At 37.8% G+C, this 14,179-nt stretch overlaps 3 protein-coding genes across 6 annotated transcripts; all 3 read left to right on the forward strand.

Annotated features, from left to right (window-relative positions):
• On the forward strand, nucleotides 1-2,041 carry LOC141907978 (calcyclin-binding protein-like). The gene is made up of 6 exons (XM_074797717.1): nucleotides 1-104; nucleotides 283-496; nucleotides 600-696; nucleotides 776-875; nucleotides 1,324-1,418; nucleotides 1,714-2,041. The coding sequence occupies exons 1-6, from the start codon at nucleotides 81-83 to the stop codon at nucleotides 1,883-1,885; spliced, it is 702 nt and encodes a 233-aa protein (XP_074653818.1). The 5' UTR covers nucleotides 1-80; the 3' UTR covers nucleotides 1,886-2,041.
• Nucleotides 2,042-8,018: 5,977 nt separating this feature from the next.
• On the forward strand, nucleotides 8,019-10,624 carry LOC141908850 (large ribosomal subunit protein mL51-like). 3 transcript variants are annotated; one of them, XM_074799075.1, is made up of 4 exons: nucleotides 8,019-8,056; nucleotides 8,896-9,196; nucleotides 9,572-9,688; nucleotides 10,362-10,624. In XM_074799075.1, exons 2-4 carry the CDS (start codon nucleotides 8,941-8,943, stop codon nucleotides 10,613-10,615), a joined length of 627 nt encoding a protein of 208 aa, XP_074655176.1. In that variant the 5' UTR covers nucleotides 8,019-8,056; nucleotides 8,896-8,940; the 3' UTR covers nucleotides 10,616-10,624. The 3 variants fall into 3 exon arrangements, with proteins under 3 accessions (XP_074655176.1, XP_074655177.1, XP_074655178.1); XM_074799076.1 differs by having other exon boundaries at nucleotides 8,040-8,163; XM_074799077.1 differs by lacking the exon at nucleotides 8,019-8,056 and adding an exon at nucleotides 8,265-8,391.
• Nucleotides 10,625-11,882: 1,258 nt separating this feature from the next.
• LOC141909004 (Rieske domain-containing protein-like) lies at nucleotides 11,883-13,957 on the forward strand. 2 transcript variants are annotated; one of them, XM_074799325.1, is made up of 4 exons: nucleotides 11,883-12,104; nucleotides 12,913-13,096; nucleotides 13,185-13,309; nucleotides 13,489-13,957. In XM_074799325.1, the coding sequence occupies exons 2-4, from the start codon at nucleotides 12,931-12,933 to the stop codon at nucleotides 13,585-13,587; spliced, it is 390 nt and encodes a 129-aa protein (XP_074655426.1). In that variant the 5' UTR covers nucleotides 11,883-12,104; nucleotides 12,913-12,930; the 3' UTR covers nucleotides 13,588-13,957. The 2 variants fall into 2 exon arrangements, with proteins under 2 accessions (XP_074655426.1, XP_074655427.1); XM_074799326.1 differs by having other exon boundaries at nucleotides 12,916-13,096.
• Nucleotides 13,958-14,179: the final 222 nt, after the last annotated feature.

The following is a 14,179-nucleotide window of genomic DNA, read 5'->3' on the forward strand; positions in this document are numbered from 1 at the left end:
ATCCTCACGTGCCAGTATCGAAATTATCGAAACGAAAGAAAGGTGCATTTAGTTAAATTTCGCCGCTAGTAAAGTGAAATATGTCATCATACACAACAACCGAGGTACGAATATCGATAAGATGATAGCCAAAATAAGAAATTAGCAAATAAATAGCAGTACTGTCCAGATATAGCATTTTTCGTGAAGAAAATGATTGCCATGTGAGGGGATTTGGGTTCGAATCCTGAATTAAAATCCAAACTGAAAGTTCGATTATTTTTTTTCCATATTCCTAATTAGTTAAAAGCTGATGTAGACGAATTGAAAAAATTCTTGACCGACGCCCAACGTAAACGAGTGAAAGAACTGCTGAGCATTGAGGTACGAAAGCTCGAGACGGAACTTTCAAAGAAGTTAGAAGAAGAATCCAAAAATGGAAACGCATCTGAGTCGGTGAAGAAAGCTACTACTCCTATTGTTAGTTCAGGCTGTTCCAAAACAATCACTAATTATGGTATGAAAAACTTGTAGCTTATTCTAGATCAGTTGAATCCAAATTTCTGCACTTTCGCTACCTACTTAAGTACATGCAAATACGTCTTATTTCGTTTTCATAGGCTGGGATCAATCGGACAAATTTTTCAAAATATACGTCACTCTCAACGGTGTTCAGAATTTAGAAAAAGACCAAGTCGTTTCAAATTTCACTGAAAGGTATGAAATTAGAAAAAACTGGTGGACAGTGTTTGTATTTTGATAATGCAATAAAAATGGATCTTTTTCGATATTTTAGATCAGTAAAATTGCAAGTAAACAATTTGAACGGGGAAAATCATTGTTTATCAATTGGAAACTTGCACAGTAACATTTCTCCCAGCGGTAGTTACCACAAAGTAAGTTAGATCCTACTGATGGTGTAATAGTAGAATAGCCACACTTGGATATCCCAGTTTATACACATTTAAAAGTGGTCAGAAGAATTGTAGTATTTTAGACGATAATGAACTGGATATTGCTTGCTTGCTAAGAGTTTGAAATAACATAGATATTGCTTGCTTGCTAATAGTTTGAAATTAATATAGTTTATTAAGAATCGGAAAGAGATTCAAAAGAGTAGTATTTTACAGAATGTTCTTTTATAATCTGGATTCTTTCCAGAAAGTTCCATATGGTTAGAGTTGTACTATCAAGTTCTGGAATATTCTAAAATCCTGATCTGTTCTAATGTTTTGTAAGGAGTTTTGTGTTGTAGGAAGAAATATATGACCCAGAAAAAGTAAATGGAACTGGAAGAAATTGATATTTTGTGTATTTCTGCAATATCTCATCGATTCTTTGCAGGTAAAAACTGATTGCATATTGTTGATGTTAAAGAAACAAGATGCCGGAAAGAAGTGGGAAAATGTCACTCCGGTCACCAAAACTAAAACCGACACGTAAGTTGAGTTAAGCCCAGAAATAACAGGATTTTCTGAAACTGTTCAGTTTGAATAAACCATCGTTTTTATATCCATTTTATGCTGTATTAAAGGATTGCTATAGTCTATTTTAACTCATTTGAATCAGAGAAAAGAGACTCCATTTTTTAACTAAATCAATTTTAACAGTATCGTTCCATGCTTACCATTTGAAATTACGATGTGATGTGTTTGTAAAGGATACCAAATCAAAAACCGGATGAATAGAAATTGTTGGTATGAAACATAATGAGCCGCCGTACTATTTTTTCAGCCCAGCCTCAGCTCCGAATCTCGGCGATGACAGCGACCCTAGTGCCGGAATTATGAACCTGATGAAAAAGATGTACGAGGAAGGCGACGACGAAATGAAACGAACGATCAACAAGGCATGGTCGGAATCACAGGATAAGAAAAATGCCGGTCTTGGGGAAATGCCGATGTGATGCGTGGATCGACGTGGAACCCCCTCTATGTCACTTATATTAGGCTAACTGTCATCAACGTGCAGCCCAAACATGTTTGTCTCATCTGCATCATGTAATTATGTGACATCATAATTGAATCTGAGTTGGAATAAAATGTACATAAAAAATTGAGAATTTTTGCTGTTGTTTTAGTTTCTCATTGAGGTAAAATCTGTGTGCTGTGGTCAGGATCAAAATCTGTGCGTGGGGCCAAGTTTTACGAAGAAGTCAACTAAAGAATTTGCTGTTGGATGCTTCATGTTTTCAAGTGTGAGTGCCTCCCACACCATAGTAGGATTAAAATCTCTGATGAGTTGTCACGAAAGTATTTCTGAAAGAAATCATGAAATATAATATTTATTGTGTTTGATTCTATGTCTCGATTATTTTACATTAGAATATGATGAGGGGACTCGGACTCTGAAGTTTTTAGGTTAAGACATGCAACAACGGAATCAATTGACAGAAAGACATCGAAGAATATTTAATAAATGCCAGTGTTCAATGAACACGTTCACCCTCAGCTGGGGACTTGAATGAATCATTGTGTATTTTGGGTTTTTATCTTATTATCCCGTTCACCACGTTTGAGTATGGTTATTGTACTGAATTGTATATTTTTTTCGAACAAAAGTCCAGACCATCGAAGCTTTGGACTTCTAGTGCGGTGTCAGAATCTGATATTTAGATCAAATTATGGAACCAGGTGCAGCTGAAAAATAGCGCTTTTTTCACTGATTTTTCTGACGTTTTGAAGAAAAACGAAATAACATGTTTTTGGATCTTCAAGTCACAGAGAAAAATAAAAGTAGTGAAAATTGCTATTAGAAGCGCTACTTTTCAGTGGTAACGAAAAAGTCCATCTCGTAACGTGACAGGTATCCATCTGAATCATCTGATTATATATAAGCTTGTTTAGGTAGCCTAACTAACTACCCCAGACCAACCCCTCAGCTCAGGGCATCTAGACAGGATGGGTCTAAGAAGACGCATCACACTTGACTCACTACAGCATCCAAGGCCCTTCAACCAGTCCTGTAGTGTGGCCGTCTCCACAGGATCTACGACGTTGCTCCTAGTGTACCCACCTGTGGTACATCACACACATCAGGTTCTTGGTGAACCAAGGCCCTAGCAATAGCATTAACTAAATAATTAAAGCCTGTCTAAAATGGACTGTATACATCGACAAATATGCATTCAGTTGAGAAGAAATCAATTTTTTTTCGGTACAGAGCTAATAAAAAGACACTATAGCCTATGCTTGATATTTCATTTTTTAGAGAACGAAAAACAGAACCAACTATGCTAATTTTTAAAATCATTCTAAAAAATAATTTCTAATTGTCCAGATCGAATGTAAAATACAATTTGACTCATTCACACCAGATGATGGCGCAAAAGGTGAATATGAATGAATATATATTTTCTCAAATGTACAATACATAATATCATAAATAACTAGTATACGTTACATGATTACTGAATCTATACATTCAAGCTGGACAAGGTTGAAGATGATAGAAAACCACTGACTGGTGAACTCAAACAAAGTTAAGAGTAGTTAATTAACTAAACAAATAAAATCAAAAATTTCAAACAAACATTTATTCTCATACAACAATTATACATAATGCCAGATTTGTGCTCGAGGGATTATAATGTACGCTCCTCAAACACGTTGACTGTATTTCAAAAACAGTCCAATCATGGACGCATAAACTATAAACTTGAGTTTGTACATCCATGGTCCAACCATAGACTCTAAAACAGAAACGTCTATGGCCCACAACCATGGACTCGGCTCCCCGCACTAAAACCAGAGATAAACCTGGCCAAGTTCTCTGGAAAGCGTACAAATATAATAATACAGTTCTGTTAATAGTCATTTGTACGCAGAACACCGCTTAACATTATGGTCCAACGTGAACTCGAGCTGTTAATGTTATGCATCGATCTACTCTAAAATGTTTGGTACAACTTTAAAGGCGCACCGGTCAGTTGGTCCATAAAAACATCTGTACTGGTCAGTCGTCCATAAAAATCATAAGATACATGTATATGATTTCCTAGATCAAAGAAAATGGTTTCCAAACAAATGTTATAAAAGCATAGCCAGTATGTACAGAACTGTAGGTGCGGCCCCGCGCTTTTTGGCCAAGTCGTGATTTCTAAAACATCATTGAAGTCCAAAAACGAGAATATAACGCATATTACCTCTCTAATTACGTCTTTTATGTTAAGTCTAAAATTTATGACATATTTTCACACATACAACTTTTTAAAATCCTGACTACTTAAACGTTCAGGCTAAGCACATTATTTCACGCAGAGGAAGTATAAAATGAATCACTATTTCTAAGATTGATAGAAGACTAAAAGACCAATTCATCCAATCATGGCAGGCTGATATGGAGAACAGGTTTATATGTCATTATCACAAAACATTCAAAGCTATGCATAAATAAGTATGAAAATTATCTGAACTTAAGTTCACAAATGTTGATATTGTATCTCAGTTCAGGTGCAACTCAACTGACCTATGAATCGAAACTATAGGCGGTAGATGCAATCAATTAAACAGCGTCACCAACCTGACTTAACTATTCTATCTACCACTACAATTATTAAGGCTGTAATCTGGTAGATTTTGTGAACTACATTTCTGACTAGACCAGTTTGTACAAGTGTGAAGCATAAAAAATAAATCAGTACTTTACTATAATTTGAAGTCCACTATTGTCTCTGTTGCTCCTTAGTGTTTATAAGATTCACTAGCTGCTCTTCAAGTGTTTATAAGAGGCACTAGCTGCTCCTCGAGTGTTTATAAGGTGCATTAGCTGCTCCTGAGTCAGTGTTTATAAGATGAACTAATATCTGCTCCGGAATCAGTGTTTATAAGATACACTATTGTCTCTGCTGCTCCTGGTTCAGTGTTTTTAAGATGCGCTATTGTCCATGCAGCTCCTCGAGTGTTGATGGGATCCGCTACTGCTGCTCCTGAATCAGTGTTGATAGAAATCCACCATCATTTATTTAGGAAATCCATCGTTGGGCGATAACTCGCTGCTGCTGGCAGTTTTCATCGGCATCAGTAGTTGTCTACTTCGGGTTGTCGTTTACCAATCGAAGACCATTATTTCCAGGATAGAGTTTAGCTGAAATAAGAAAAAAAGAACATCCTTTGAGGCAGATGATCCTAACGAGCATTGATAATAATTTACACGTTAATTTGAATTATACTGGCTGCCATGTTTTTGGTAAAGGAAAATTCATCAAAATTCACTGCGGTTTAAAACCCCAATAATTAATAAGTTTAGCAGCATTTATAATACATCACTGTTTAAGACTAGTGACGGTAGAATAAAAGGCCGGATATGAGATCAGCCGTGCGGACCATTACATGTAAAGGTCTGAAATGTCTGTCCTAGAAGAATTTCACATCATTAAAATCCATCTTTATTCTAGATATTTAAACAATCCATTAATTATTGAGCTATATAGCTATAGTTTAAGTTATAGTTTGTTTCGGCAATTTGACTGCCTATATCCTAGTAAGCCTACTAATAATTACCCTACATTTTAATTGTCAGCTATACAATATTCCTATTATCAAATAACCCTGAAATAAAAAATCAACTTAGCGTTTTATCAAGACTACCAGGTTCAGTTTCGTAAGGTCTCTTGGTGTTTTGTTGAGTTGAATTCAAGCTGGAGTCTACCGTGGTCACTTCTTGTCGGTAGGATCTCGATGGCTTATGCATCTCATGCTGGGCCTTTCCAGATTCAAGTTTAGCTGAATGAGTAAAAGAACGACATTCAGTAGTAACGCAATTCTTTGATTAATTGTAATTGACATGACCAGGAGAAGCATCCTGGTGTTCTCGTCATCTTCTTAATCATGGTGGGCCTGTTCCGATTAAATTTAGCCGAAATGAGAATAAGAACAACATTCAGTAGTCAAACAATTCTTTGATTAATTGTAATTGACATGTGTATCAACTTAACTTTCTCAAGATTGCAGAGTTCAGCGTCTTCTTGTTGTAGCATCGTGTATCCGTCATCTTCTGTCCTCTTGGGGCGTCGTCGTCTTCTGGGGGAGTCCTGAAAAAGAAAAAAAGAACAGAGATGAAAACCTGGCACGGAACAAAACTAATGTCCGAAAGCTTTTCAACTCTCCGTCGCCGGTCACATGCCGAGAACACCAGACAATGAGCCAGCCAGGAATATACTGCCCTCTAGACGCCCTCACACAGAATGCGAAAACCAGAATGACAACGCCTCACATTCCCCATCTAACTGCAGGATGTACTGGGCGACATCAGTAACTGACAAACCTGTAAGATTGGTCGAAACACAAATAGCGCAGTACAACCAGCTTGCCCGATTTGAGATTCAGGATCTCAACTAGCACTCAAAGGCGTGACAAGAGACTTCATCCCTGCCCGAGGTAGTCACAAGGACTCAATGAAACTAGCACTCACAAGCCGACAAGAGACTTCATCTCTGCCCGAGGTTGTCACAAGGACACAATGAAAATTAGCACTCAAACTAGAAATCAAAGGGCGTGACAGTAGAATCATCCCTCGGCCGACTCAGAATACCAGAAACAAAGAAGGGCGTGACAGTAGAATCATCCCTAATCCGAGTGGTCACAAGGACCAATGAATGCTAGTGGCGTGACAGTCCAGTATAACCACTCCATTTGTATCCCGCGCAATCCCACAGATATGCCCATCATTGACATCCCTCAGCACACTTTGTAGATAGGTGGGGGGCAGTGAGGCCTTGTCATCCTGGTTTTCGTGTTCCGTGTGAGGGCGTGTAGAGGGCAGAATTTCCTGACCGACTCTTTGTCTGACATCCTCGACACATGACCGGCGAAGGAGAGTTGACGCTTTCGGACATTAGTTTTGTTCCAGCAAACGTTGAAATTCGACAGAGAAATCGGCCCTGAAAAATAGAACAGATTAGAACCTGAAAAATAGAACGGATTAATAAACACGGAACAGTACAGGACAGTACGGAGACGAACAGTAACACATAAAACATAAAGACGTCGTTCCTCAGGAAGCAGGAACAGGAGCGCAGCGAAGATCGCCAGGATCATGATCGCCAGGAGAATCCACGGAAGCATGTCTGCACAGTGTGCGATAGCGGAGGTGAATAATTTCCTATGCTTTACACACTGTGGTCAGCCGGTGACGTATTCCAATTGTGATCAATAGCGCGTGAAAAACCGCAATTGTGTCTCTTTATCGTTGAATGGAGTTATCGAAGGTTCAACTGCCGTGTTGAACACGCGCCAGTAGCCAGCTGATTCGTGGAACTTAAATAAGGCCATAGAAATAAGTTACTTGATTCCCAACAGCTCCCCCTTTTTTTCTTAAATTTTAGAATAATTTATTGAAATCGACGAATAAAAACATTAACATTTATTGATGAAAACCTCTAGCTTTATTTCTCATAGATGCATAGCTTCCCCGAAGTGGTGACAATTCCAAGTTCAAGGCTAAACAAAAATGATACTTTGTTTCTTCGCAGCGGCCGGGTTATTTTGGTTAGATATAATAAAATTTGTAATCAGTTCCTGCCGGGTCTTTTATAGGGTTATGGTACTATAAATTGATCACGATTTTAAAAACAGTGTAAGGCCTACAGGCCTGGTAGGACCCCGTCTGTCTGTCAATAGAGGGAGACATCCTCTGAAATTCTGCCAAAGACTTCTTTACCATTCATAATCTGAAAAAAAAATTTCTTTAATTTTGATACTGGAGTAAACGGTAAATCATTACACGTATTGTTGAAGGAAATGTATAGTAACTCGTAAAACATTTAAGTCGTAATTCGTAAAACTCGTAAGTCCGTATGGCCCTTGAGGAATTCCATATCAAAGTCATCGTATCAGTATTTTTATGGTCAAACGTATGTTAAAAGTCGTCCTTTCTAAAATTTGTTATCCGAAGTTTCAATTTTCGCGTATTGAAGCCTCCCGGCGTGCATTAGGGCCTTGTAGCCAATTAGACTGGTTGCCTGTCCCCTTCAATAATGTAAATGGAGACCGGTAACCAGTCTAATATCCAATTACCGGTTAATCAATCCAACCCAAATCAAATTTTATTCCAGCGGGCCAGATCCTAGCCAGTTAGTGTAAGCTTACAGCTTTGCAGCTTTGTAGTTGTTGGTTATAGGCTTCTAACTGATTGACGATCATCAATTTGAAGAATTGCTAACCGTTAGATCAACAGCCTAGCCCGGTAAAAGTGCAGATCCGCACCTCTCCGCGTAAACGGTTCAACCAATTACAATAAATATCATTGTTTCAGATTCAAAATGTCAGTCATCAGCAATTCAGTACGATTGCCATTGGTTAATTTTAATATATCTTCAGTAGAAAGATTTTAGCCTGGATTCTGTCATTCTGCAGAATGTCAATCACGAGAGGTGCGGATCTGCACTTTTACCCCTAGCCCTACCACCAGTAGGTGAATCAAAGCCAATTGTTACAGGCTAATCGCCTAAATTTTTTTAATATAATTTTGCAATTATGTATTTCAACTTGGTCATCCTTATTACCGAGATGACGTATTTTACCGAGATCAACCGAGATGAAATTAAATATAACATTTATTTATTCCTTATCGATTTTAACACTTGAAATCATATTACATCAAATGCCTGCTGGAATCATATTTTATACTTCACTGATATAACATGATTTCAAGTGTTAAAATCGATAAGGAATAAATAACTATGCTATATTTAATTTCATCTCGGTTCATCTCGGTAAAATACGTCATCTCGGTAATAAGGATGACCCTTTCAACTTGCTTGTTGTCGGGTGTTTCAGTCAGTTTTGTTGGTACACCAGGTCTTAAAATATCTGTGACTGCAGTAGTCATATAAAGACATATGGAACTGCCTGAGTTATATGGCATCCAATATGTTATAAATTTAAAAGTGATTATACCTTTTCCTTTTTATTTTAGACTTTGCGACATTCGTTGCACTGGACACTGAATTCTTATGAAAATATGTTGAAAGTACTGGCGCTACCCGGATCAATCGCCACCAGATGTCGCCAGCAGTTATTGATCACGATCAATCGGTTGTCTTCCAGCTATGATAATAAAAAAACGTTGTCGTCTTCGAGTAAAGTTTACGATTCGAAGTCGCCGCAGCTGAACGAGGTCACTCGCTATGAAGCGTACGAAGATTTCGCGGCACCTTCGCCTTACAAAAAACCCGGTCCGCGTCGACATGGTTTTCGCTCTAATTATTACACAGGAGGTATGAGATTTATTTATAGCAGTAAAACTGTTTCGGAAATGGCTCATAGGACTGAGTCGAAACGTTTCATGCTCTTGTTATTTCTTTTGGGCTTTTCTTCAATTAATTTAGAGTGTTGTCTATTGAAACTTAATTAGGTTTTGTTTCAATTGAAAATCATTTTCTATTTGTGGCATAAAATGACTCAAATGACCGATTAATGATGAGAACTATTCCCGAATGGAAATACTTGGTCCTCAGGTGTGCAATCTAAAAAATCTTGATTGCATTTTGTGACTAAGACTTGATCTCTACATATCGACTATCGCTGTATTTCAGCTAATCTCACATCCATTCTGCTATTATTTTAATCGATTTTCTCATTTTTATTCGCAGGTCCAATGCCGAGGCTCGACGGTCCAGATGTGAAACCTCTGCCGCATAAACCGGTTAAAATAAAGACTCCTTGGCAACAGAAAAAATCTTTCACATTCGGACAGAATGATTATATAGGTAAAAAAATCCTTCTCGATAGGGGATATGTTCTCTACAACAGGGGCCAGTTCAATAGACTGGTATCAACATTAACCCGGGGGGGGGCTAACTCAATTGAAAATGCATTGAGTTAGCCCCCGGGTTAAAGTTAATACCAGTCTATAAAATTGTCCCCAGGACCCAGTTTCACGAAAAAGTTTATGCCTAAAACGGCTAAGTTTGAATTGTTGTCGTCATTGAAAACTTGATGTAACCAAAGGCAATTACACCAAAAATTTGAGTTTAACTTTTTTGTGAAACCGAGCCCAGGGGTTTATACTGTGTTGGAGTCTTATGATGCAGGGGTTTTTACCATGATTGAGTCTCATGATGCCGTCAGGGGCCAGTTGCTCAAAAGTTGGTTTAAGATATCCAGTAGATAGATACCATAGTAACAGTGAAGTTTCAATCTTCACTATGTCAACTATCCACTACTGGTTAACTCTAACTTTTGAGCAACTGTAACCCCAGGTTTAAAACCCTGGATCTAGTTCCACAGTAGTGAGTTAGAGTTAACTCTGAGTAAAAATTAGTTAATTTTCAATGAGTTAACTCAGGGTCAAATTTTAACTCCGAACTGTGGAACTGGACCCTGCTGTAGGACGGCGTTGAATCCGATCGATAATGCCGCGCGATCTTTTCCGTATTTCAGATATACTCGGCGAAGGTACGCTAAAACCTCGCAACTTGATTCGCGGGCCGCAGTGGCTGATCGGTTTCCGCGGTAATGAACTGCAGCGTCTCGTGCGGCGGATGAATTTCGAGGGGGAATATTTAAAAGAGTTTTACCCGACGAATTATCACAGCATGGCGAAACGTGTTCACTACGTGTATAAACGATATAACAGACGTCGACACCGATATCACGGACACAAAACATCGAATCAAGTTCGAGACAATAGATAATAGTATTAGATCGATTAATAAATGTATTGTGTAGTATACAATTCTTGTTCAGTTGTTTGTGATGGTTTGGTAGTTTGCACACGGGTCTTTGCTGAAGACCTATTTATAAAGAACCTAGGCAAAGTGACGAGAGAAATACCACAATGATTCAGTCCCGAGATTAAAAATACTTGAATAGCAGAGAATCTATGAAGAGAATTTATTAATTTGCTCTTAATAAATTCTCTGCTATTCAAGTATTTTTAGTCTCTTACTGAATGGTTGTGGGATTTTTCTCGTCATCCATCTTGCACGGATAGTGTTTACCTTCTCGACTCAACTAGGCAAAGTTTTCAGCTTCATTTTCAACTAATCAATTTTGAACATTTTTATCTGGAGCCCTCATGGATCCTTTATGTACTATATACGAATGACCTCTATTGAACAACATTTCCGCGGAAGATGAAAGTTACCACAGCCCCCTCCCCCTGACTTATAGACAATGGATTTCTAATTACAATGGTCGATTGTGATGCTTGATAGGAAAGGATTCGTGTTAAAAGAAGGCCATAAAATTCACACAGATCAACTTCCCCTAGTACCTGAAAAAGGAGACTGAATCTACAGGATATCTGATTTATGTAAGGCCCCTCGCATCGCGTTCGGAATTTCTGTTTAGTTTAATAAGAGTTCAGTCTCAAATGATCATTGACAGGTCGAAAGACAATGGATCATGTATCAGTAGTCGACTAGACAGAACTTGAGTATACAATATACCGGAATACAATTAACACAATTTGTACAAGTTTCATTTGAAAAACGAATAAACAAAACAGAGGAATAGACAAAAACATTACCGAAAATGAACATCACAGAATCAGTTAATTTCATTCTATTTACAAATGTATCTCGGTTTGATTTTTCATTCAATTTCCTTTCAATTAATATCATCCGTTCTTCCTATTACAAAACTGTGTAAACGAATCGATAATCAATATCAAAGAATTCTACCACGACACAACCGTAAAACATATGTAGCGAGGTCTTAAAACGAAAAAAGATCATTTAGTACATAAACGAAACCTTGAACGGGAAATCTTTTACTATCGCACCGCATCATTAGTTTCGCGCACACGTCATGCTCATACGCGGCTACGCACATAATACTCACTTCGTTATAGATAATTACAGAGAAACCCGCATTAATGATATTCGATATTTGATAGATAATAGATAAATAGCGTCAGAAGCTGAGATTGATATTCGCTGATACATATACATAGCGACGAACACGCGTTCGTGATAAAAGCTGGAAAGTGAATCTCACAAACGGAGAATGCGTGCATTGTCGTGTCAGAGACATCAAATCTATTGCTAGGCGACCGCGAGGAAGTATTCAATAGTTTACGCATTCATTTCGTCATCACGGCGTCAAACGCGAAACACTAGACCGAGCGAGTAATTCAGTTCGTTGATAGGAGACACAGTCTGGAGAGGAGGGCATCGAAAGGTAAGCTTCATGAGATGGAAATATATTCTTTGCTATAATTAAATTGATGAAATAGCGTGAATCAGTCTAAAGTCTTAACATTAATTTTGGGAGTTATTTATAAGAGTAATAGGGAATGAGTTGTTTCAGATCAAAGGTCGAGAGGTCGAGTTCATAAAAAATGAAAAATAAATTCTCGCACACTTGAATTTATTTTTCATTTTTTATGAACTCGACCCTCTTAACCTTTAACCTGAAACAACTCATTCCCTATTACTTATAAGTTAAAACACGGCCTTCAAATAGTTTTAGAGTCCTAAAACAATTTCTACCGTCGAACGCACACATTTGTGTTCGTCAGCCGCGAACGCCGTTTAATGTAAAAATGGTCAAATGAATAAGTTGTCGAATGTCGAATAATGAAATTAGTTTTCGACTTTCACTCAATTCATCGCTATTCTCGGTATTTCTATGTGAATTGTCATTAGTGAAATAATTGGAAGTTGTAGTTATCAATAGTCTTCGCCGTCAATGAGACCTACACGTGACAAATTAGTCTTGCTCTGCGCGGAGATGATATTTGGCATCATTGATAATGATGTACATTTACCGTAAGACAATAACGATATATCACCGCGTAATGCCAGTCAACTCTTATTATCAATGGTTGCACTCTAAAACAAAACTGACTGAAATGTAAAAGTTGTCACCCTTCAAATCAGTAATTTTTCTCTGACTTTTTACTTGAATCAAAAATTTGTGGCGTCCCGGGACAAAAGATGGAGAGTTACAATTTTGGAATTTTCTGTCAAGTACTATTGTATTCCAGAAGAATCTACACTAAGAGATGGCAAAGGCCGGGGAAAATATTTGGAGAGATGTCGGTAAAGTGATAGACTTCACGGAAGAAAGATGTTATCATTTATATGCCGAAATAGGCGTGGAACACGATGTGGTATTGTTTCATTATAACGGGCTGTTCCATGCCATGCAGAATTCATGCCAACATATGGGTGAGGTTCAATTCCCATTGCGTTTAAAAAAAGTGTACGAATTTTGTTCTTCATCATCCATTTATTCCCGCATTTATTCTATCGCCAGGCGGTCCTTTGAGCCAAGCCACCGATATAGAGGAAATTGACGGCCAACCAACCATATCTTGTCCATGGCACGGATATAAATACAACATCAAAACTGGGATTAGTTTAGTGTGCGACGAACTTAGGGTACGTACCTTAGGAAACTAAGAAGCGTTGAGACTTTGTGATGGTGCGATGTGATATATCTTATGTCGGGATTTTCAAATCTGGTCGGATTGTGAATTAATCGTGAAATTTTTGTCAGTGCGATTTTTTTGTGGATGAATAAAAATCTATACTTTCTATTTTCGTTTCTTATTTTACAGCAAGAAACATTTGAGGTTTTGGTCGATCGGGGTAGACTACATATCAAACACAAATATCGTCTGAGTAGGAAGCCATGGCCACCGCTCGTGATTAAGTGAACAACATTTCTGAAGCAGACAATCTTCTAACATGGACGTCCATGGTTCTAATAAGTCATTATATGATAATCTAATGGTATTCAATGTTTGTATTGAATGAGCAGGGAATTAGCCACGTTGAGGCGTTGTATTTTTTATTCTATAAATGGTCAAGACAATCTGGTCGAGCTACGTTTGGAAATATCTATTTTTTGGAAAATTTTCGATCAACCAACAGTTGTTATCATTCGAATTTTGAAAAATACATCAACTAAAGTTCTGTTAATTTTCTCTATGGCATATTATAGTTTAGTTCCATAAGTGTCGTTAAACGTTAGAGTCAAAGAATGAAGTTGTTTTTCTATTGAATTTGAGGCATTTATACTAGATTTCACTGGTTGTAGTTAACGAGTGTTGAATGGTTCGTACGCGAAATAAAAGTGATTTTTTTTCTATTGAACTGTCGACTCTGGATTTTCCTCGTATGGTGAAGGTGTCACAATCTTTGTTGGTTAGTATTAGTGGAATCATCAAATTTTGTGGAATATAAAGGTGATACACGTATTCAGAATGCGCTGAGTACCCCTGGTACTTGAGTTCCCATTCCGGTTAT

The sequence above is a fragment of the Tubulanus polymorphus genome, chromosome 7 (assembly GCF_964204645.1).
Source record: "Tubulanus polymorphus chromosome 7, tnTubPoly1.2, whole genome shotgun sequence".
Lineage (NCBI taxonomy): Eukaryota > Metazoa > Nemertea > Palaeonemertea > Tubulaniformes > Tubulanidae > Tubulanus > Tubulanus polymorphus.